Source organism: Martes martes (genome assembly GCF_963455335.1).
Source record: "Martes martes genome assembly, chromosome: 14".
Classification (NCBI taxonomy): Eukaryota; Metazoa; Chordata; class Mammalia; order Carnivora; family Mustelidae; genus Martes; species Martes martes.
This window is the reverse complement of record NC_137902.1, coordinates 49011479-49034207: the sequence shown is the minus strand read 5'-3', so window position 1 is coordinate 49034207 and position 22729 is coordinate 49011479. Positions and strand designations below refer to the sequence as shown.

Below are 22729 nucleotides of genomic sequence, written 5' to 3'. Positions count from 1 at the left end.
CCCTGCCCGGCTCTACCTGCTGCTGTTGGGCCCGGAGGTCACCAATCTCCTTCTGATCCTCCTCATGGAGCCGCTTCATGTCCTCCCATGACTGCTGCAGCAGGTTACGTTCCCGCAGCAGCTGTCCGTTCTCCCGCCTCAGCATGTCCACATCATCCTTCAGCTGGGTCTGGTCGCTCAGGAGCCGGCTGTGGAGTGTGCTACAACCCCATATGCACAGTGAAACGCAGCCAGCCTCCAACCCCTGCCAGCCCTGCTTCTCTCACCCCTCCACATCCCAGTACTCCTAGTACTCCCGATGGGAGACCATAGCAACCAGGGCAGTAGCACTCAGAGGCAGGCCAAAGCCTGGTATCAGCCAAATGCCAGAAAGAACCACACCGTTTGTAAAAACCTAATACCAAAAAGGGCACATGAATGAAGACCAAGGCAAGGAGATGAGCCCTTACCTGGTAGAGGCCTGGCCCCTCTAAGTACTGAGGCCTGGGCAAGGTCAGCAGGTGGGCAGGTAAGGCGGGTCAGTACCCTCAGAGCGACCCCAGGAGACCAAAGGGGAACAGGCCCATCTGCCTCTTCTACAGCAGGAGCTGCAGCAAAGCTCAGACAGCGACCCAGGAGCCCAGCCATCTGCCTGGGGCTTCCTGCGTCATTTTCAATCCCTTTCCTGCCAGTTGTGCTTCCGAGGCTGTCACTAGCTGGTATGAAGAGTTCGCATCTCAGCCTGTACTTAGAAAAACCGAGACCCAAAGACCCCAACCCACTCGCTGAAGGCCCACTAAGTGCCATGAGGCAGTCCCACTCACTGATAGAAGTCGGTCTCCTTGGCCACCTCCTCGCACCTCTTCAAGGCGTTGGTGTGCTGCTTCTGCAGGCTCTGCAGGTCCGACATGGCCCGGACGCACTGGATCTTCAGCCTCTCATAGTCGGGATTCAGCCTGTGGTAGGGCCTGACCCAGACATCAGCCGTGAACGCAGGCCCTGGGATCACTTGGACAAGGGATGTCTCTGCCCGGGGAGCCTCCAGCCCAGTGTCCCTGGATACCGGTCTCCTGTGCACCCCAACCACCTGGCGCGTGGTCAACTCAAGACATCCTGGCCTCCCCAGACCCACAGGAGGAGAACAATGATACATGGCCTTGGTTGCCTGGGCTCCTTGCTCGAGCCCGGAGAAGGTACCGTCTTCTTCTCTAGCAGCTCCCAGGGAGACCGCACAACTGGCCTTCACTCACAGTAGGCCCCCAAAAACCCGTGAGGAAGCTTTTCCTCTTTTTAGGAAAATGTCAATCTTGGGAACTTATCAAAACAGCAAGGCCCAGACCAATTACACTGGCATCCTTGGGGTGTCACACCTTGGGGGTGTGACCCAGACACCAGAATGGGGACTCCAGTGTGCAGCTACTGTTGAGGACACCGGCCGGGAGCACTGCTTCTCAGATGTGTTAGAAGTCCAAATCCTCAGGTCAGTCCCAGAACTCCTGAATCAGATGCTTGAGGGGCGGGACGGAGGGAGACCTAACCAGGAACCTGAGCTTTAACAAGCCCTCTGGTGATGCCAGTGCACGTGTCAGGGTGAGATCCAGCCCTACAGCCGGCGTCAGTAACCCTGCTCTGTGGAGGGCTGGAGAGCAAACACGGCAGGCTCTTCCAGCCATCTAGGCTCTGGGGAACCCTGCGCTCTGCCTCGGTGACACGAAGGCAGGCACTGGACAATATGCACTCCAGCATGCCGTGTCTCCGTGGGCCTTGCCTCTGTGCTGAGGACCATATCGTCATCAAAGTAAGCTCAGCTGGCTGGCTTTGCCACCCTGATATCACCCCAGAGGAACTTCCTCAAGACAAGGCACACACATGCCTGATGTTCCTAAAGGCAATTCCCCGACCCTCAGAATCCCTAGCAGAATCTCCTAGAAGGATGAATCAGACTGTTTCCCTCCTTCTCCATGAAGCCCTCCTGGGTGGAAGAGGTGGGGAAAGACACTCCCTTTGCCTCACTCTATGGACCTGGTACCCACATCTAAATCCCCAAACAGGAAGTAGTCAAAGATTTTCTCCAAAACCACAAAGGAGCGGGATATACCCTTCTAAAACACACACGTGGCAGGAACAATGAACATTGGCACACATAAAAATCCACGTAGCAGTAAGAGGGCGCGTGCAGACACACAGATATGCATGCACGTGCCTGCACACAGGTAGACTGCTCGAGGGCTCAGCACGGGGACAACTGCCTCCACGAGGGCAGGACCACAGACAAGCCAACAGAAAAGGATACTGAGGAAGTATACTGCTCTGGTGCTGGAAGGCAGAGGCCTCGAGAGGGACAGTGACAAGCCCAAGGCCACGAAACCAGCCTGTGAGGAGGCACCAGAGTGGGACCAGGCCCCACCAGCTGCTGCCAAAGCTACCCACCAAATCATCACCTGCAGAGGACAAGTACATGACAGACACCCACACTTCACAAGCTCTGCGTCATGTGACTCAGGCCTGGACAGGGCTGATCTGCCTTGGGACAGGGCTCCAATTTGGCTTGGAGGAAGCTTAACCTCCCCCGACCCAGGGCTGCAAGGACAGCGTTTCCAAGGGATGGGGGAGTGAGGCATAGGGACATTCTGGCAGCACAGTACGGACCCCAGGGAGCTAAGGATGACTGCCTGGTGGGGAAGGGCTGGCGTGATGGCCTCGGGGGAGTAGCCCTGGTCCATCGGGCCTGGGCAGGGGAGCAGGTGCGATCACTACCTCTTATCAAAGGTCGTCCCGTGGGTCGCGAAAGCCAGGCGCTTCCGCAGTTCATTCCTCTCTCGGGTCATCAGCCGCAGCTGAATGGAGAGGTTCTCCACCTTCTCGTTCACCTGACGGTCTGTGAGGAGGGGTGGCGGGGATGGCGCCTTCCCGGTGGTACCTGGGGGAGGGGAAAATAAATAATACGGTGACCTGGCATTTAGATAGCACTCTCGAGGTCTGCCAGGCACTGTTCCAAGCCCTTGGCCTGCGTCAGCTGTGCCCAACAACCCTACCAGGTGGGTCCTGCTGGCGTCTGCCTTTCAGATGACACCAAGTCGGGAATAAGAGGGGGAACAGACACCTAAGCCCAGGCCGCCTGCTCCAGCACCCCAGGATCACCCACCCATTCTGCTGGCCTTGACTGGGGACCCCCACTTTCTTCCCAGCATGACTCTGACACCTCCAAGATGGGACCCCTTGGGCCCTGACCTGTGTGTTTTTGCCTGGTCTGGAAACAGCAGCTATCCCCAACCCCTGGGCATGGAGAGGCCAGCCTAAGGCCTGAGCAGAATAGAATGCATGGCTTGAGGAAGAAGAGCCAGGTGGGACCCAGAGAAGCTTCTGGGGCCAAAGGCAGCTGGCCCTGAAGCTGGGGCCCAAGGTCTGTGTTCCCACCCCCACCCCAACCAGGGCTGAACACGCTACACAGCTCCCTTCTCTAACCTGTCCAAATGCCCAGAGGACCTGCCCCGGGCAGCCCAGGGCTGTGGGCTCAGAGAAGGCTCTCCGGCAAAGCCGCCCATGGCTAAGTCAGTGTGGCGTGATGCAGGTAAGTCCTGGGGCCTCTGGCTACCCAGTTCATCTCAGGCCCTCATCACCTGCGCCCAGGACTGTCAAAGGAAACCCCATGCCTTATGCTATTACTAAGGACCAGCAGCAACAGTGACCACCAGTAGTAGCACCTCTGAAAAGATCCAAATCCTTTTCTAAGAAGGAAGCATCTCACTCAAATGTCCCAAGAAACAGAGACAAAATCCGTGGTGCTTTTATCTTTAACTCTGTCCACACATTCACCCCAGATATCCGTTAAACCTCAGGGATCCGAGGCAGGGTCACAAAAACTCACAGCAGCCATCTCATTTTATGGATGTGACCTCGGAGGCCAATCACCCCAGGGAACACAGTGTCTATCTCCCCAGCCGCCCTATAACGTGTGAAGGGCAAGATGCAGGTCTTCTGAACCTGGGCCATCTTGACCACCAGCTCCCCAGCTGATCCTTTTGGCCGAGTGCTCATGTAAACCAAGCATCCCCCAAAATAAAAGATGGGCACTCAGGTGTGGCCTCATGTCCTCCAGGAGTGCCAGGGAAGGTGGGGACTTGGATACTTTGGGGGGGGCAGACCAGATCACGGTGTGAGGTAGGAGCTCCCACCTCTCAACTCAGCACTATCCCAGGTGGGAGCCCCAACCACCTGATCTGGTACCCTCGAAAGTGCATTTATTACAGACCCACCACCACTGTAGTGGTTGGGGCTACTGGGCTCCAGGCCTGGCCCAGATGGGTCCGAATGCCATCTGAGGTGTGGCCCACGACCAGCACTGCCCACGAGCATCTCCCCTGCACCCTACACAGTCCTACTCCACAACCTAAGAAGCCTCCCCTCACCTTTTCGCAAAAGACCCTGACCCTCACCCCTGTCCCCAGAGTTCTGGAAAGCAGCTCATTACAGCTGTACAGGCTTCCTCCTCTGGCAAATGAAGTCACTTGTATGAGCCTTAACCCAGAGCCAGGTCTACACTGTCAAATGACCTGTAACAGCATAGCCAGCACTCGGACAGGTGAGGCTTCCTCTGGACATGTGTCCAGTACCCCTTCTGCTGATGCCTGTGAGCCACGCTCTAACCAACTTCAGGGGGCAACGATCCATGTGCAACAGAAAAACCCAAGAGAGTGGGATGAAAAGACAAAGAGCTCCTGGAAATGGGGCATTTCCATGTTCACGGTCAGATGTCAACCCACACAGCAGCAGCCTACACAGATGTCCTGGGCATTAACATTCCAAACCCAGGTGGGCACTCACATTGTCATCCCTGTCTACAGCTGAGAAAACAGAGGCCCGGCAAGATCAGGGAACTGACTCAAACTTGCACAGAAAGAGCCAGCAATGTCCAGGGATGGGAGCCCAGGCACCTAGGTCCAGAGCACACGCTCTCTGCCTCAGTGCCTCACTGCCCCTCAAACAACAGCCACGACTAATACTTACTTCCTGCCTGGCATTTTCTAAAATGCATCCCAAACCCTTAAGGAAACTACTGCTGTTAGTCCCATTTACAAATCACAGAACAAAAACTTATCAAGATCAAATGAACTGTCCAGGTCACAGAGCCAGTAAATGACAGCAATGAGTTTTGGACCTTCCTCTATCTGACACCAGAGCCCAAGGTCTTCACCTAAAGGTTCGTAAACTTTTTGATCTTAGGACCGATTTACACACAATCTTTTTTTTTTTTTTTAGGATTTTATTTATTTATTTGGCAGACAGAAATCACAAGTAGTCAGAGAGGCAGGCAGAGAGAGGAAGGGAAGCAGGCTCCCCACTGAGCAGAGAGCCCGATGTGATGCGGGGCTCAATCCCAGGGCCCTGGTCATGACCCGGCCTGAAGGCAGAGGCTTTAACCCACTGAGCCACCCAGGCGCCCCCAATTTACATACAATCTTAAAAATGACTGAGGACTCCTAAGAGCTTTTGTTTACATGGGTTATAACTCTCTAATGAGAGCAACCAGATTAAAAATTAAAACTAAGAATTTTTTAAAATCTATTAATTTTAAAATAACCGAAAATCCATTCCATGTTGGCATAAAATTTTTCCCTATGAAAAATTAACTACCCTTTCCATTGCAAAACAAAAAATGTAGTGAGAAAAGGGACATTGGGGTGCCTGAGGGGCTCAGTCAATTAAGCATCCGACTCCTGATGTCAGCTCAGGTCTTGATCTTGGGGTCGTGAGTTCAAGCCTCGTCTTGGGCTCCACGCTGGGTGTAGAGCCTACTTAAAAAAAAAAAAAGAGTGGCATCACTTTGCAACTTTCTAATGCTGTTGCTGTCTGGCCTCATAGAGATAGCTGGAGTCTCTCATCCGTGCAGTACCACACGCAGGACGGAGGCACCTGTAGAAAAGTCTGCTTGACAACAATTTCTGCGAGAGGATGAGAGTCGAAAAAGCAAGTGGTATCTTGTATGATTAAGAAAACAGTTTTGACCTCACAGGCCTCCTGAAAGGACCTCAGGGACATGCTTTGAGAACAGGTGCTCTGTGCCATAATCAAGTCCGAGAAGTATCACAGAAATATCAACTCGAGAGTTTCAGAGATGATAAGCACATCAGGCTCAGCAACTTGCCTCCAGGGAGATGAAGAATTTTCACGCACTGGGGGAAGAAGGCAAAAGAAAGATGCAGCCCTTCCTTGGCTTTTGAGGAAGCTGGAGAGAGAAGCAGCAGGACAGAGATCGGGGTCATCAGGTCTGTCACCACACACAGCCACGGTCTCCTGCACAGGTGAGGACCCGAGGGGAGCCGACCATTCAGACAATGCAGCGCGCGGACACTGCCCCGCATAACCTAGGTGCTGGGTTCTGTGCTGAGTGTACTCTGTCCTTAGCTGATTCAGGCCCATGGCACCCTCCCAGGGACGTGCTACGACCATCCCCTGAGAACCTGACACCCACAAAGACTGCACAGCCAGGAAAGCGGTGCACACCCAGACAAACGTGGCGCAGGCTCAAGACCCAGGGCCCCCACCCTGACACTAATACTGCCTCCCGACAGGTAGCGCTCCAAAGGGCTGAGCACACCCGAGATACATACAGGTCTGAGAAGCCATCAAACTCAGGGGGCTCCTGACTCAGGGGGCCATGCTGCCTGGATGCCTACCGTTCCACAGTCAGGAAGGTGGAGGGCCACAGGGCACCTCAGGAAGAATCCCAAGATGGGCTAAGCCTGGACATGCCAAATTAATGGCAAGTGGTCAAGAAAATCCTCTCCATTCACAGTCAATTTAAAATAAAGTTTTTCTGGGGACCTGAGTGGCTCAGTCCACTAAGCATCTCATATCAGCTCAGGTCACGTTCTCAGGGTCCTGCGATCGAGCCCCATGTCGGGCTCGAGCTCAGCAGGGAGCCTGCTTCTCCCTCTGTCCCTTCCTCTGCCGGTGCAATTTATACCTCGATGATGTGACTTCTTAAAAACTTACACTAACAACAAAACCTGCAGTGTCCCAAACAGAAACCACCCTCCCAGGAGTGGTGTGGTCACTGGAGTTGTGGACCGTCAGCCCTCCCCAACCCCTCAGTACCTCACCACAGGTACAGCAGACAGCTTAAAGAACAAGCAAATACGAACTCACATCAGGTGAGTTGTCCACAGAAATTGCAAACGGCTTTCCCTCAGCTCTCCTATCCCTGCAGAGTTGTTCTTTTGGATTCAAATGCAAAAGTGTCCACTCTCCCCTACTTCACTCCTTCCTCTTTCCAATCTGGAAGCCACTGAAGAAGGCAGATTTTTTTTTCTTTTTTTTTTAAGATTTTATTTGTCAGAGAGAGAGAGCACAAGGAGGGGGAGCAGCAGGCACTGGGAGAATCAGGCTCCTCACTGAGCAAGGAGCCTGACACGGAACTTGATCCCAGGACCCTGGGATCATGACCTGAGCCAAAGGCAGATGCTTAACTGACTGAGCCACCCAGGCACCAGAGAAGGTAGAGGTCTTTCTTCCTTTCTGTATCCAGGATGGGGTCCAAGGGGTAAGGGACTTAGACCGCATTAAAATGGGGGTGCTTCAGAGATCCCAAGAGAACAGGCACAGGCCCTGGATTTTGGAGGCATCACACCAGGCCTTGGCGTGAGAGGGAGAGCAGGAGCAGAATCCAGCAGGGAGACAGAGCAGGCCCCTTTTACCACATGAGTCCTAGCTCTGCCTCCCAGTTGCCATGGCTGGTGCGGCCACCTCCACAGACCACTGAGGCTCAGCAAGCTGCTTGGCAACTGGGTAGTCTCGGCCAGAAGCCCCTTTGTCCTTAGCTCCCTCACCATCACATGTCAGCTGAAGGCCTCCCCCTCTGTCTTATTTACAGTGAGACAAATTGCAACTGCTCCAGAGCCCTATGGGCCCAGCGTGCCAGAGCCGAGGAGAACACTGGTCGTGGCCAAAAGCAGTCAGGGGGAGTGGCCATGCCCAGCTAAGCTTCCCAGCTACGTCCAGGCCCCGGCTCTCAGGGGAGAAGAGAAGCAGCCCAGAACGTGGTCATCAGGGGCAGCAGCAAGCAAAACCAAGCCACCGTCCTCTCCAGCCCAGGAGAGCCAGAACCATCAGGAGAGACACAGTCTCTCATCATGAACCAGGGCTTCTGAAAGCACCTAATGTCACGAACATGTGAGAAGGTACATCTCAGGCCTAGCCAGACCTCCTAACTCAGAAACCCAGGATGTGCAGTCAGCACTCCCATCCAGGTGATTCTAATGCCTGCTCAAGTTTGAGAACCTCTGGCCTGGACCAAAGTGGCAGCTGCTGGACAGTGGCTTTCTTCCCCCTCGTTTTACTGGCTGTCCGGTAGCTACTGCCCATTGATGACACGCAGGGAGGGCCCCTTCCCCAGGGAGCCCAGGGATATGCCCCCCCCCCAAGTCAATCAGGACAGGACAGAGGCCCAGCTTCTCCCAGGACTGAGCGTCCAGCAGCTGCAGCCACGCCCACCTCGCACGGAAAACACTTGCTCTCCAAGCAGATGCTCGACTTGGGGTCTGCTCAAGAGAGGCAAGCACCGGCCTCTTACCCTCTTGCTTCCTCACTGCTCCTACTTCTGAGGCACCATTCCTAGAAGGCCCAACACAAGGCCCACCTCCTCCGTGAAACGGACTCCGACGACCCTCCTCAGACGTAGCTGCTCCCGCCCCTGAGCCGTTCGTTTCCTTCGATTTTTACTCAGAGCGCAGTGGCGGCTGGCTTCCCTCTCTGGTCCTATGGCCTGAATGCCAGTGTCTCCCCACCAAAATCCCAACAACCCCCAAGGTGTGGGATTAGGAGGCGGGGCCTTCGGGAAGTGATCAGGTCATGAGAGAGGCTCCCACATGAGCGGAAGGACCCAGAGCGCTCTCTCCCCCTTCTCCCCGTGACGACACAGGAAGACGCCATCCGTGGAGCTGGAGCAGGCCCTCACCAGACGCGGCATTTGCCTCGACCTTGAACTGCCAGCCTCCAGAACCGTGACCAACAGACGTCTGGGGTTCCCCAGCGGCCCAGTCGATGGTGGTCTGTTTGGGCACCCTGGATGGACTGAGACACCCACAGGACTGTGAGATCAGGGGCCAGAGCTCTCTATGACCCCTCCGAGCACTAAGCATGTGCTCCAAAAGAAGTGCTCCCATTCTTTGGAGGAACTGAGAAAACAGGCCTCCGACCCAAAGGCCCAGGAAAGGAAGGGTCAGAAGGCCCAAGGAGTCGAGGTGAGAACCTGCCCGCATGATGACTCAACGCACTTCCCCGTGCCAACCAGAAGCTGCACTTTCAAGGAATCTCCCCTAGGACACAGAGGAAGCCCTCCAGCTGCTTCTCTTGCCAACAAGACAAGAGACCTCTTTAATAAGAAACCTTTCCTGTTGCCTCAGTTTGTATAAAATTTAAAGCTCATTTTATAAATGCTACCCAAGAATGTCTATTCTCCTTAAAACTTCCCCAGTTGTTCCAGATCAGAAATAGAAGGCACCTGAGAAATCAGGTCAGGATGAACGGGGAAAAAAAATATCAACTGCCTTAAACGAATGTGTGCTCCCAGGGCAGATCCCTGAGGCCTGCCCACGAGATGGGTTACCTACGGACGGGGCTGCATGGGCTGGGGGAGGCCTCCAAGAAGCCACACGCGCTCAGCTGATGAAAACTGCCAATAAAGGTGTCCGCAAAAAGAATCTGGGTTAGCACAGACATGGTGAGCTGTTAGCCGTGTCCAGCTGAGAGCCAAAGGGGACAGGCTACCTGGAGACCTAATGCTAGCCAGGCAGCCGACCGGGCAGCAACTATTGCAGAGAAGACGCAACACCCAAGGCTTCCTCTACCAATTTTCTCTTATGTGGACTGTAACTTGTCATTCTTTTCCCACATGGGGTTTGTTAAGGAGACATAAGTGGGAAAGGGGAGGAGATTTCGATTAATTGTTGGTGTTTTGGTTTTTTTTTTAATTTTATTTATTTATTTGCAGAGAGAGAGAGTATACACAAGCAGGGGGAGCAGTAGGCAGAGGGAGAAGCAGGCTCCCTGCTGAGCAAGAAGCCCCATGCAGGACTCAATCCCAGGACCCCAGGATCATGACCTGAGCCGAAGGCAGACGCTTAACTGAATGAGCCACCCAGGCGTCCCATGGAGGTGATGCTTTTATCGTAAGACATTGCTCCTGCCTTGCCTTAGCTTTGTGGAGAGAGTGTAAACAAACAAGAACAGCCAGTCCCCATCTGCCTAGAGGAAGAGCATCGCCTGTCATCAGGTGAGGCTGAGCCAGAAGGAATCCTCCAGGAGGCAGAGGAGCGGTCCCCATGGCTAACCCCATAGCTCATTCCACTCCAAAAGCCAGCCACAGACATTCCAGCGCCCTGGCCAGGGAAGAAGTCAGACCAGCCCACCTCAGACCGGGAGACCTATTAAATGTAGATGCCGGGTGCCATGCTCAGAGCTTCTGATGCAGCAGGCATGGGGCGGAGCTCAGGAACTGGCATCTCAAACAAGGGCCTGAGTGCTGCTGGTCCAGGGACCACATCGCACAAACCACTGCTTAGGGCACAGACTAGTGATCCAGTGCAGTCAGTGTGAGGAGAGCCTGCCGGGAAATTTCTGCGGAAGGCTGCTTTGCTGATAAGGAGACACAAGAGGACCCTCTTCATCCTCTGGACCCTTGTGATGACAGATGTTCTTTTATCTGCTCTGTCCAGTATGCCAGCCGCTAGTCACAGGTGACCAGAGAGCACTTGAAATGTAGCAAGTGTTACTGTCGAAACTAGAAACGTTAATTTTAGTTCATTTTCATTCAATTTAAATAGCCACCTGTGGCCAGTGGCTTCCACAAGGGACCCTGCAGCCCCAGACACTGCCAAATCTAGACGTGACAGCTGGAGCTGTGGCTACAGGTACCCTGCCATCAGCCTGAGCCAGACACACACAGGGGCTCCCAGAGCCCCGTCCTGGGGTGCTCAGCCCAACCTCAGTGGCTTCTTATTATGTGAGAACAACGTTTCTTTGTTGTTTAAGGCAGGGTGAGCAAGTATTCCCTATTGCTACAGCCAAAGGTTCCCTGGCTGATACAGCCACAAGGACATTGAAGTCAGCCTGCAGAACCGTGGGGCTACTCATCCCAAGGATGATGTCAACCGCTGGCATAAGAACGAGAGAAGCAGGGCACCTGGGTGGCTCAGTCAGTTAAGCATCTGCCTTTGGCTCAGGTCATTATCCCAGGGTCCTGAGATAGAGCCCCACATCGGGCTCCCTGCTCAGCGGGAAGCCTGCTTCTCCCTCTCCCACTCCCCCTGCTTATGTTCCCTCTCTCGCTGTGTCTCTCTCTGTCAAATAAATAAATATAATCTTAAAAAAAAAAAAAAAGATTGGAATCGACCTTTATAGGGAAAAAGAAAAAAAGAAGAACAAAAGAAGCAAGACTTGGGTCCCGGTGAGCTGAAGAGGGTCTGACCCAAAGAGATGCAACCAGACCATTCAGCATTCAAGATCTGGGTACCAACACCCACAGCTCAGCCTCCAACAGGAAGTTCACAGCACTGCCTTCTGCCTGCTTGCCAACCAGCATCTGGGGACACTGCTGACCCCTCCTTCCCAAGGACTGAACCAGCTTCAGGTACGTGTGGAACCAACCGGCAGGCAGTTGACATGAAGCTGCAAAGTTCTAGCTGCATAAAAAATATCTTCACACTCCTGCTTGAAATTCCACAATTAATTGGTATGGTTTACGTAACACCTCTCTCTTTGGAGAGACTAATGCAAACATTCCTAAGAAAGGTACCATGTTAAGCCCTAAAGTGTCAATGAGATGAGTTTGTCAGCTCTCTGTCAGAGCACTGCCCCTTGTTCCCAAGAGTGAGCATGAGGGAGGCAAGACAGGTGCACTCGGGGTTGAACAGCTTCGATTTTCCAAAAGCCCACATCGCCGTTCCACCCATCCGGACTGTCCCACCCCAGGGGCTTCCTGGGGGCTTGTCTCATGTTAGAAATTCCAACAACCCCACCATTTGGCCGGCGGACCCACAGCAGGCGGCACAAAGGATAAAGACTGAAGCTCTGACCTATGGTCCCAGAAGAGTCCTCCCTGCACCCTGCACAGGGATGAGGGACCTGTGCCTGGCCTCACTGTTGAAATCCTGACCCCCTAGTAAACGTGAATGTGACCTTATTGGAGATACAGTCTCTGCCGATGATCAGGTGAAGATGAGGTCAGCCTGGAGTAGGACTGGTGTCCCTCTGAAAAGAGGAGATCTGCAGACAGACACGCACAAGGGGAGAACACCATGTGAAGACAAGGGCAGAGACTGGGATGACACACCGGCCGGCAGGAGAAAGGACAGAGGCCCGGGACAGACCCTGCCCCGATGCCATCCGAGCCGCAAGAGAACACACTTCTGCCTTGTCAGCACTTGGCTACAGTATCCCAGAGAGCACTGCGCTCCCTCCCTCCCGGCACTGGCCTCACCGGGCTGAGTTCGCTCACTGTATTTACTCACAAAACCATCTCCCCCGCGGACCCTAAGATCCACAGGCACGGGGACCACGTGTGCCCTAGTCCCCACGCATTCCAAGCCCACTTCTAGCTCAGCAGAGGCACTGGGTAAGTGCCTGTCGAATTAACACATTAAAGGTCTGCCTCTGACGGGGTATGGAGTCCTTCGTAAGAGCATCCACTTTCCCATCTGTCTATGCGCAGGAGATAATAATTGGACTGGATGACCTCCGGGGGCCCTTCCCACTACAGACACTCCAGGACTCTCCACCGAAGGTGTATCCATCCATCAGGGTCCGATCCGGACATGAGAAGCCACACGAGGGTGTTTAACAGGGTGTGATGCAGGAATGGGTCCCAGAGGTGCGGGAAGGCTGGGAGACTGGGACAACCTTCCCGCTGGGACGTTTTCAGTGAAGGGAAAGCAGGACCAGCTGTGGGCTTCTGGAAACACGTGGATGGGCTACTCCTGTCCCCAAGGCAACACATGGCCCAGGGGACTGTTCCTGCTTACAAAAGAAAGTCCCAAAAGGGGCCATTCTCATGGACAGTGGTAATAAGGCACTAGGATGGGGGCAGGGGGACAACAAACTCACTGAAAAATCCCAAACCCTGACAAAGTGAAGGAATGGTAGGACACAGCTTCCCCCCAGCACCTGCCAGCACCAGATCCCTGCCCTCCTCCCGTTAGAAGGATGTGCTGCTGACGGGAGAAGGTGCGAATGGAATCAACAGAAGATGGCCCCATGAATGATCCGACAGGTGAGGCCGACTTCCCACTCCGGAGACTCAGGGCTACCTCAGCTCGCACCCAGCCTCTCGCCCCGGACCCACCCGGTGCCCTCCAGGAAGGAGGGGTGCCCAGGGGTACTCACCCACACTGCTGAGGGAGCTGCTGCTTTCTGAGTCTGAGGGCATGATGGACAAGACGCTGTAGGTGGAGCCTGGGGACAGAAGGACAGACCATTTGTTACTAATTCCAAACTACTGTCAGACCAACTGATTTTTCAGTCAGCGCCAGACTGAGAACCAACACCAAGTCAGGGACTAGAAATCGGATCTAAGGGGCCAGGCAGGTGTGGTCAGCAGGGTCTAGCCCGTGGTACTTCTGCCTGGTCTCTCACCTCACCTTGCCACCACCCTCCTGCCGTGGAAACTTATCCACGCACAGAAGGAACGCAAAGCCAGTCCGTTGCCTCTCCTTAAGACTTCTGGGGAAAAGCTTAGCAAGGGAGCAACATGCCCCAGGTTAAAAGAGGGTCTGGGGATTTCCTGCAGATCTTTATCAGTACGATGCTGGCTTCCGTGCAGGGAGAAACAGGGTATAAGTTAAACATCTACGAACTATTTGTTCTTTCTGCCCCACTGTTCTGCTCTCGGGTTCTGACTATATTTAAGCTCAGTCTTTCATAATTTAGTCAGCGACTGCCCCCTTATTAAAAATTACTCATAAAATTATGAGCAATTACACTGTCACCAAAGCCAAGGAGCCTCTTTTTTGGCCAACACTTAATGTTGTTACCTTGGTGTTGGACACACAACCGTACCACAGTTCAGTTTGAATTCGAGGGTTTTCTAAGCTAGAATGTTACCCGCCTCGCCTCAGTATAGCTTCTGGGTGAAGAAACCCCATTTCCGAACCAGCTCTCATCCACACATGAGTTAACTGGGTCACACTGAGCAAGTTGCTTGTTTTCTGGAAGTCTGCTCCCTGGCCTATACAAGGAAGGGGTTCAACCCTTATAAGACGGCTTCTAAGGTCCTGTCCCACCTCAGGATTACACTTTCCCCGGATGGCGTGCTTTGTCTGTGACTACAGGTGACACCAAGTTAAAAGGGAGAACCCACCCCAAGACTATCTTGGGAACTGAGATGGTGGGTCAAAGAAAACAAGATAATGGCAGGAATGCAATGTGTCCTTGGAACCAAAAGAACTACAGAGGGAAGAGGTGTGTGCACCACGCAGAGCAGAGCTTAGAGCGGGTGAGCTAGAGATGGGATTTTTGCAGTAAAGCCTTTGAACAAGCCTCAGGGCTCTGAGGAGGAAAAGCAGCCAAGAACTAATGAGATCCAGGGCTCCAGAACCAGAGAGGTGGAGGCTGACTTGAGGCTCCTCTCCCACCTCAACTCTTCTTTTTTTTTTTTTAAAGATTTTATTTATTTATTTCACAAACAGAGATCACAAGTAGGCAGAGAGGCAGGCAGAGAGAGAGGGGGAGGCTGGGCAGAGAGCCCGACGTGGGGCTCAATCCCAGGACCCTGAGACCATGACCTGAGCTGAAAGCAGCGGCTTAACCCACTGAGCCACCCAGGCGCCCCATCCCACCTCAACTCTTGACTAGTTACCTAATACTTGCATACCCTCCGAAAGGACAGCAAAGGGATGAAGCGGGGGGAGAGGAAGAAGGAGACTCAAGGGAGGGAGGAAACCACCAGGGTGACAAAAGACCCAGAGTAGAGGGGGAGGAGGAGATGTAGGGCAGACAGACGGGTAGCCCTGGTATACTGGCATGCAGGGGAGCTGGCAGGTGTGCCCCTCACCCACCCAGAAAAAGAGATGAAAGCCCAGAGCAAAAAGAAAAAAACAAGGAAAAGGGGACTTTGGTAACGGCGAGAACTAGGACAGTGGCTGGCATGACTGGTGGACTCGTTATCAAATTTTCTGAGACTCTCTTAAAAACCTGTGGGTGTTATGCTGTTCTATATTTGTCCAAACCCCTGGAGTATGCAACACCACAAGTGAAACCTAATGTAAACTACAGAGTCTGGGCGACAACGGTGTGTCAGTGCGGGTTCATCAACGATAACAAACGTACCACTCCAGGACATGGTGCTGACAGTAGGCAAGGCTGTACACATGTAGAGGCAGGGGGTCGGGGGGGGGGCAGAAAATTCTTTCTGCTTTCCCCTCAATTTTGCTGTGACTCTAAAAGGCTCTAAAAAATTTTTTTTATTAAAAAAAGAAGAAGAAGAAGAAGAAGAAGAAGAACCTGTGGATGTTTTGCATGGACTGAAGAGGAAGACTTAAGGAGTAGACAGATGTTCTGTCTTCAGACAGGACTGTCAAAGGGCTCCATCTGTGCCGAACGGCATCTGGCAGCAGGACAGAACACTGAAGGGGGTGCTGGAGAAGGCTGCAGCTGGGGGCGCCCAACTGTCAGGGCTGGCTTGGTCCCAAGAGACCTGGGAAGGGCGGGAACTCCTCGACACACACCCCACTTCACTGAGGCCCCCTGTCCGGCCTTGCCCGGAGGCCACAGGAGAAGGGAGAAGGAACCAGAAAACCCCATTCGGCCCTGATATTCCTTGATCCCACCAGAAAATGAATAGCAACATTCAATGAAATACCTCTTGTATTTCAGGTCCCACCCACATGATTCATTTTGCTGTCCATTCAACATCTCTGCGTTTTTGTCTCAACAAAACAATGAGCACCACCAATTTCCCCAATCATCTCTCTTCTCATACCATGAAGGGCAGTAAGTATTGCATAAGGATTGGTGAAGTAAAGTCAGGTAGAATTCGGGCACTCCATTGGTATCTTCAAAGGACAAAAACGTCAACACAACGCTGATTTTCTCAACTCAATCAACAGTCTCTTATTTTTTTTCTTTATGTGGACAAGGAAGGCTAGCCAGTTGGTATGTTGGTGGACTGTTTTCGAAAGATGCCTACTCAGAAAAGGAGGCACAAATAAACTCTCCCACTCAAACCTCCCAGATCTCTGAGCTGGGTGCGATCGTGCTTGCGACACCACGCTCCCTGCAGAAAGCCTCGCTCTTCCTGACTACGGGCATCAGCAGAGCCCGATCTTCCAGTAAAGCACCCCTCCTCATCAAGATGTCTCTTTCCTCCCCCATGGCCAGTTTCCACTGTTAATTACACTTGGCAGACATCCTTGTCTCTCTCCGCCCATCTCCCTTCCTGGCTGGGGGAGCCAACGGGCCAAGCAACACATTCTGTTCTTCTTCCCTGTCCCTGAAGTCCTCCTGCCGAGGTTCTGGGGCATGACCTGGGGTGACGTGACATCTCTATCTGCATCTCTGGGCATCTCCGCCCCCAAGTCGGCTGGCAGGGCTCCTAGGAGCTGGGGGCTGGCAGGGAGTGATGCAAATTGGACAGGGCCCAGTTTTTACAATGTTCCCAGAGCCTTAGACGTCATTCAGAGGGAAAAAAAGGCCCAAAGACGATGTTGTCTTGGTCATGCTTTGTCTCTGCTGCTATTGTTGTCTTAAAAAGCCTATGTGGTCAGGATGTCGGGAAAAGGCAAGAGGAGAGACTCTCCTCCAAAGTCACGTGGTGTCCTTCCAAAGCCAGTGGCTTTTGAAGGGCGGGTGTCAGGCGTCATCTACCTCTGAGGTTTCACAATTGAATCTGGAGGCCAATAGGAGTCTCATCTCACTGGGAAGTGTGCACTTCCCAGCCCCCCAAAATTTCCTCAGGAGCTCCACAAAGACACCCACGTCCCACATGCTCTGAAACCTAAGGCATACGCTCCACCTGGCAGAAAGGCCCAGACTAACAAGGGCTATGAAATCGGCCTGGCTCCCCCACTGGCACTGACCCCCCTCCCTCCCCATGCTCCCCCACACCCCCACAGGACAGCCAGGCACTGCCACTCAGGACGCTCCCACAAACCCAGACAAGCCTGTGCACAGATCCTCAGAAAACTCATGAAGAAGTCAGATGACCTGGAAACATTTCCAGGAAAGGAGAGCAGAGCATGAGCCTAGATTTTTCATGGACGGGTAAACAGAGAGGGACACAGGGAAGGCCTCTACTGCCATTGGGACTACCAGGGGACCCAAGTAAAGTGCAGGTTCTGATGTGGGCAGATGAGGGGGGCCTGAGACTCTGCATTTCTAACAAGCCCCCAGGGCATGGGGTCCACAGACAGAATAAATGCAGGGCAGCAAGGCGCCAAGGCTCCCCAGAGTCATCAGATAGGAAGCCAGTGCGAGCTATGGCAGAGGCCCTGAAACAGAGCCGGCAAACCCTGGGACCCAAGCGCTGTCTGCATCCTTCCCAAGCACCCAGCCCCTGCTGTGTTTACTCTGTGACTCAGCCCCACTGGGTCACGGAGACCACTTCAAAAGAACTTCCAGTAAAATCACCCGAGCGATAATGGAATGGCCCAATCTGCAGCCCCTGCGGCCCAAGGGAGACAAACTTAGCTTGTCACCTAATACACCCCTCCGTTCACCTGGTGCTTATAAAGGCCCCGTGACTCACGCTTCCTCCCCATGAAAACCAGAAGCATAGAAGGGACTTGCTCCAGCCTGGAGCCAGCAATGCAGAGTCCTCCCTGTGCTCCGTGAGGGTAAGGAGAGGCTGGCCTGCCGAACGGACCCGAGACAGCGCCAGATCGCTGGGAGCACCTGCATCCCCCCCAACAAGCATCTGTGAAGAGGAGGATGAAAGCAAGCTGCGAGTCCACTGGGAAGGCAGGCAGCCTCGCCCTGGCACCCTTTCCTCGTTCACACCTGAAGATTCCCCGCCAGGGCACAGATGACCGAGGGCTTCCGAGTTCCCGTACTCACACGTGCCCATCAGGTTCCTGCCACGAGCCTGAGCCCTGCAAGGCCCTCGGACCAGGCCTGGGAAAAAAGACAAGCCAGGAGCTCAACAGGCTACCCAGCTGCTGTGAAACTCTGCATAAGTCCCTCCTCCTCTCTGAGCCTGGGTCACTCGGCTGTCAAGGAAGGCAATAATGACTAGAAGTCCCACATGGGTGCCAGCCTGCCTGGGCTAAACTCCCAACTCTGCCACATGGCAGCTGTGCCTTTGGGTTAGTGACTCGGCTCCCCCTTGCCACCATTTGCCCATCTGTCAAATGGGTTAGTAAGAGTACTTACCTAATAGAGAAATCTACAGAGTTCACGTGAAAGGGGCCTGAAACAGCACCTGGCACAAGTGCTCTACGTGCTAGCTGCTGCCACTGTAGTCAAACCAGACCTTCCCACCCTGCGGTTCTCAATCCTCTGATTACTGAAATTGATAGCTGTACTAGAGTGACAAGGTCAAACAGGTTAGGATGATACACTGCCAGACTATACAGTAATCAACTTATAATAATAATAATAATAATAATAATAGTAACAGCAGCTAATAGACACCGAGCACTATTAAGTATCAAGTTGTGCTAAGCACTTGGCATGCATTGTCCCAGTGAATTCCTAAAACAACCCTGAGGCTGTCATTAGGCCCATTTTACAGAGGGGAAAACTAAGGGTTGGGATAATTAAGAAACTTGCTTAAGGTCTTGATAGAGCCAGTAGGAGTATGGACAAGATATAAGCCCAGTTTAGCCCAAAGTCTTCAATCTTGATCCCTATACCCAACACTGCTGCCAGGCTCTGAAGGTGGAAGGTCAATCACGGGAGGCTTCATGGAGGAAGCAGCCTGGCGCTGGCCCTGAAGGATGGTGAACTTGGACAAGCACCCGAGAAGCCAACTCAGCTTGGAAGAAACACAGGCAGAGCCTGTACCCCTGTGTAAGCAGAAAGTCTCTGAACAGAGCCAGCCCCTCTGGATTCCCACCCCACCCCACCCCCAGAGCCACTCCCTGCCCTCCTTCCCCCACCAAGAGGACACTCAATAGGCATTGCTGAGATGGCATTGCTGAGCCAGAGATGGGGACTAAAGTTGGGAAGAGGGTGAGAGGAGCCATGGCTCCATGGCCCTGACATGTGCTGTTGCTTCCTGCCCGCCCCAACAGCCATGGCCATGCTGGGGGCAGAGGCCAGTCCCAGAGCATGGACACACTCATCCAACAAGCACCAACTCAGTGAGCTACAGAGACGAGGAAGGAGGCAAGAGCATGAAGAGTGCTGTGTGCTGTGCAGAGAACACCTCCCTGCTTCTGAGGACCACAGGAGGTACTGGGAGGGTGCCCCCCCATCTGCCACTGAGAAGCCCCCCTGCAGAATCACACACTCAGTGCAGCCACACATCTCCCCAAGGCCTCAGCTTTCTTCCCTTTAAAAATATGGCCCAGGGCTGTGGACACAGACCAAACTAGGAGGCTGACAAGCCCCAACTTGTCAGAGAGGTATGGGGTGATCATGGCCCTGGAACTGAGCAGCCAGAACGCGGCGCAGCAGTTAAGGAAGTCCTGCTTCCTGCACCCTCCGTGCCTGCCTCAGGATGGGAAAATCACCTTCTCCCCAGCCCACAGAGGAAGGCCGGCAACAAACAGGAGGCCTGCTGTTCCGGGTCAGGTAAAGACACACCCCCCAGTGTGCATAATCCACCCCCCAAAGTGTCAGGTTTGTAAGTAAAGACCCCATTAGTCTTCCCCAACTGAGAGAAAGCTGCAGTATTCTCTGCAAAGTTTAGAACAAGAATAATGAGTTTGCTAAAATATCACAGTAAGGATGCTTACTTCTCCCTTTTTGAGGTCATGACAAGAACCAGTAGCCCATCTTTCAAAGATGAAAGACGGGTGTTCGTTTCCTAGCTAAATGGAGTGTTAACCTCCAAGTGTGCAAGTGAGAAGTGTGTGGGGGTAGTGTGAAGGATGCCTGCGGGGCTCTAGGCTCACTCCTTCACCCCTTCTCACTGGACTCTGGAATCAACCAGGAGATAAGGCACTGACTACCTGACCCTGACTGAGGAAACTCCCAGATGTCAGTGCTGTCGCCTGTGACCCACCCCCATCTCCCACCAAAACTGCCCCCCAAATTGGAAGTCTGAAAAGGTAGGGAAAACAAGACATGTGCACCCAGAACTGATCACCCAGTGAGATTAAAATAAAGACCCTTCTCTCACTGTCAGGCCCTTTGAGTCCTCCCCTTCCCCAAGGCACAAGATGATGGAAATTTGTTGAACTTCCAGAGATTAAAAACAGCAGTCAGAAAGCTTCCTTCCCCTCATCAGCTGGGAAAAGCTGGAGGCTTTATTTGTTGTCTCCCTGTCAGAGCAGTTGAGCTCCAGGATGGGAGTAGCGGGAGAAACTGGGACCATCAACTTGGTGCCAAGTGGGAACACCTCCCAGTTCTGGCTTTCTGTCACCCAAAACAAGCCCTGTTTTCTATCATTTCCCAGCTGGGCTGGGTTATAATTCTGCACCTAGGAAGTGGCCCAAGCAAGGTCTGGTGGGCTAGCTGGGAGGGAGGCTAGGTCAGCATTTATAGCTGGAGGTGGGGGTTGGGGGGGTGCTTGGGACAGGTGTTAAGAGTCTCCTACTAAATGCAATGATCTAGGGGTGCCTGGTGGCTCAGTCGGTTAAGGATCTGCCTTCAGCTCAGGTCATGATCCCAGGACCCTGGGATCAAATCCCATGTCAGTCTCCTTCTCCCTTTCCCTCTGCCCACCACTCCCCCTGCTTGTGCTCATTCTTTCTCTCTCTCTGTCAAATAAATAAATAAAATCTTTAAAAATAAAATAAAATACAATTATGTAGAGGCATGTTCCCCACCAATGAATGTGACCAAGCCTGACCAGCATCCCCCAAACCAGAGATCATGGCCACTACCCTTGTGACACCTTATGACCCCGGTGTAGCAACAAGGATACAGCAAGAGGGAACAGGGAACCAGAGCAACACAAACACCCAGGGGGCCACCAAGCCACCATGATGCCGCTGATGGACAAGTTGCTACAGCACATCTGCCCTAGAATAAACTTCTAACCAACACTACGTCACCATGGGCAGGAAGCAGCTCCCTGCACGGCACCTGACACTGGCAGCTTCCTCCGGCTCTCAACTGGGACTCCCTCTCCGCTACTCAGTAAGGGGAGAAGAGGCTACCTCCTCCCCACGGACTACCACCAGGAGTGTGCAGCCCTGCACCACCATGGGGCATCAACATGAGCGCCGGCTCTGGCCAGGCCCCCACGCTGTGTGGATTGGGGCAAGTGCTTTCCACTTTCTGGGCCTAATGTCCTTGTTTATAAAGCAGGAAGAATGATGAGTATGAGGGCCAAAGGAGTAAAGAGAGGTAAAGGCCCAAGGACAAAGCCAGACAGGGCAAACACCCTAGGATCAAGTCCTGCATCAGGCTCCTTGCTCAGCGGAGTCTGCTCCTCCCTCCCACTGCTTATTCTCTCTCACCCTCCTCTCTCTCTCTCTCTCTCTCTCTCTCAGACCAAAAAAATGAATAAAATCTTAAAAAAAAAAAAAAATCCCAGGGTTCCTGGGATCAAGCCCAGCAGTCGGGTTCCCTGCTCAGCGGGAGGACTGCTTCTCCCTCTGCCCCTCCCCGCTTTTGCTCTCCCTCTCTCTAATAAATAAATAAAATCTTAAAAAAAAAAAAATTGGAGGAGGGGCGCCTGGGTGGCTCAGTGGGTTAAGCCTCTGCATTCAGCTCAGGTCATGATCTCAGGGTCCTGGGATCAACCCCCACATGGGGCTCTCTGCTCAGCAGGGAGCCTGCTTCCCTCTCTCTCTTCCTGCCTCTCTGCCTGCTTGTGATCTCTCTCTATCAAATAAATAAATAAAAATCTTTTTTTTTTTAGAAGATTTTATTTATTTATTTGACAGACAAAGATCACAAGCAGGCAGAGAGGCAGGCACAGAGAGAGAGGAGGAAGCAGGCTCCCTGCCGAGCTGGCTCGATCCAGGACCTGAGCCGAAGGCAGAGGCTTTAACCCACTGAGCCACCCAGGCGCCCCTAAATAAAAATCTTAAAAAAAAAAAATCAGAGGCCCCCTTTGCCCTCCTCCACCATTCTGCCCGGACACAGCCAACTCCAATCCATCCCTGGCCTTCCCTGTAGGTGTCTCATTCTGAGTCACAAAGAACAAGCTGGAGCACTCAGTATGTACCTGATATCCCTCCAGCCTGCCCAGACCCTCTCAGAGTTCTCACTACCACCTACCTGCACATGGGCATCGGTCAGCATACCTCAAGAGAGATGGAGTGAGGGCACTCTGTGCAAGGCACCAACCCTCGGTAGGCATGTCCGCCCCGGGGAACACAGAGCCCATTTATTCACCAAATGCTCAACGAGCACTGTGCTAGGAGGTCCTGTGGGTGCAGCAGAGAATGAGAGACAGAGTCCCTGCGCTCATGAAGCTCACAGGAATAGGGGAAGAAGCACAGAGCTAAACTAATACATGTGAACTGCATCAGGTCATAAGCACACTACGGAGGGTGACTGGGGTGGGGTGGACAGGTGGCTGTTGTGGTACAACGCGGGGGGGAGTCTCTCTGAGGTCACATTTGAAGAGAGACCTGAAGGAAGTGCAGAGAGCTGAAGAAAGACTGTCTCAGGTAGAGGAACAGCAAGTGCAAAACGTACC

General features: G+C 53.2%; 1 protein-coding gene across 1 annotated transcript in view; it reads right to left on the bottom strand.

Moving 5' to 3' along the window:
* The window catches only part of DLG5 (discs large MAGUK scaffold protein 5), a gene marked incomplete at its 5' end in the record, with an annotated part of 116143 nt that overhangs the window by 54123 nt on the left and 39291 nt on the right, over positions 1-22729 (bottom strand). Inside the window, 4 exons of the mRNA XM_080823321.1 lie at positions 17-200; positions 804-947; positions 2737-2899; positions 13360-13428. Coding sequence (XP_080679447.1) covers positions 17-200; positions 804-947; positions 2737-2899; positions 13360-13428 — 560 coding nt within the window. The remainder of the gene's footprint in view (positions 1-16; positions 201-803; positions 948-2736; positions 2900-13359; positions 13429-22729) is intronic.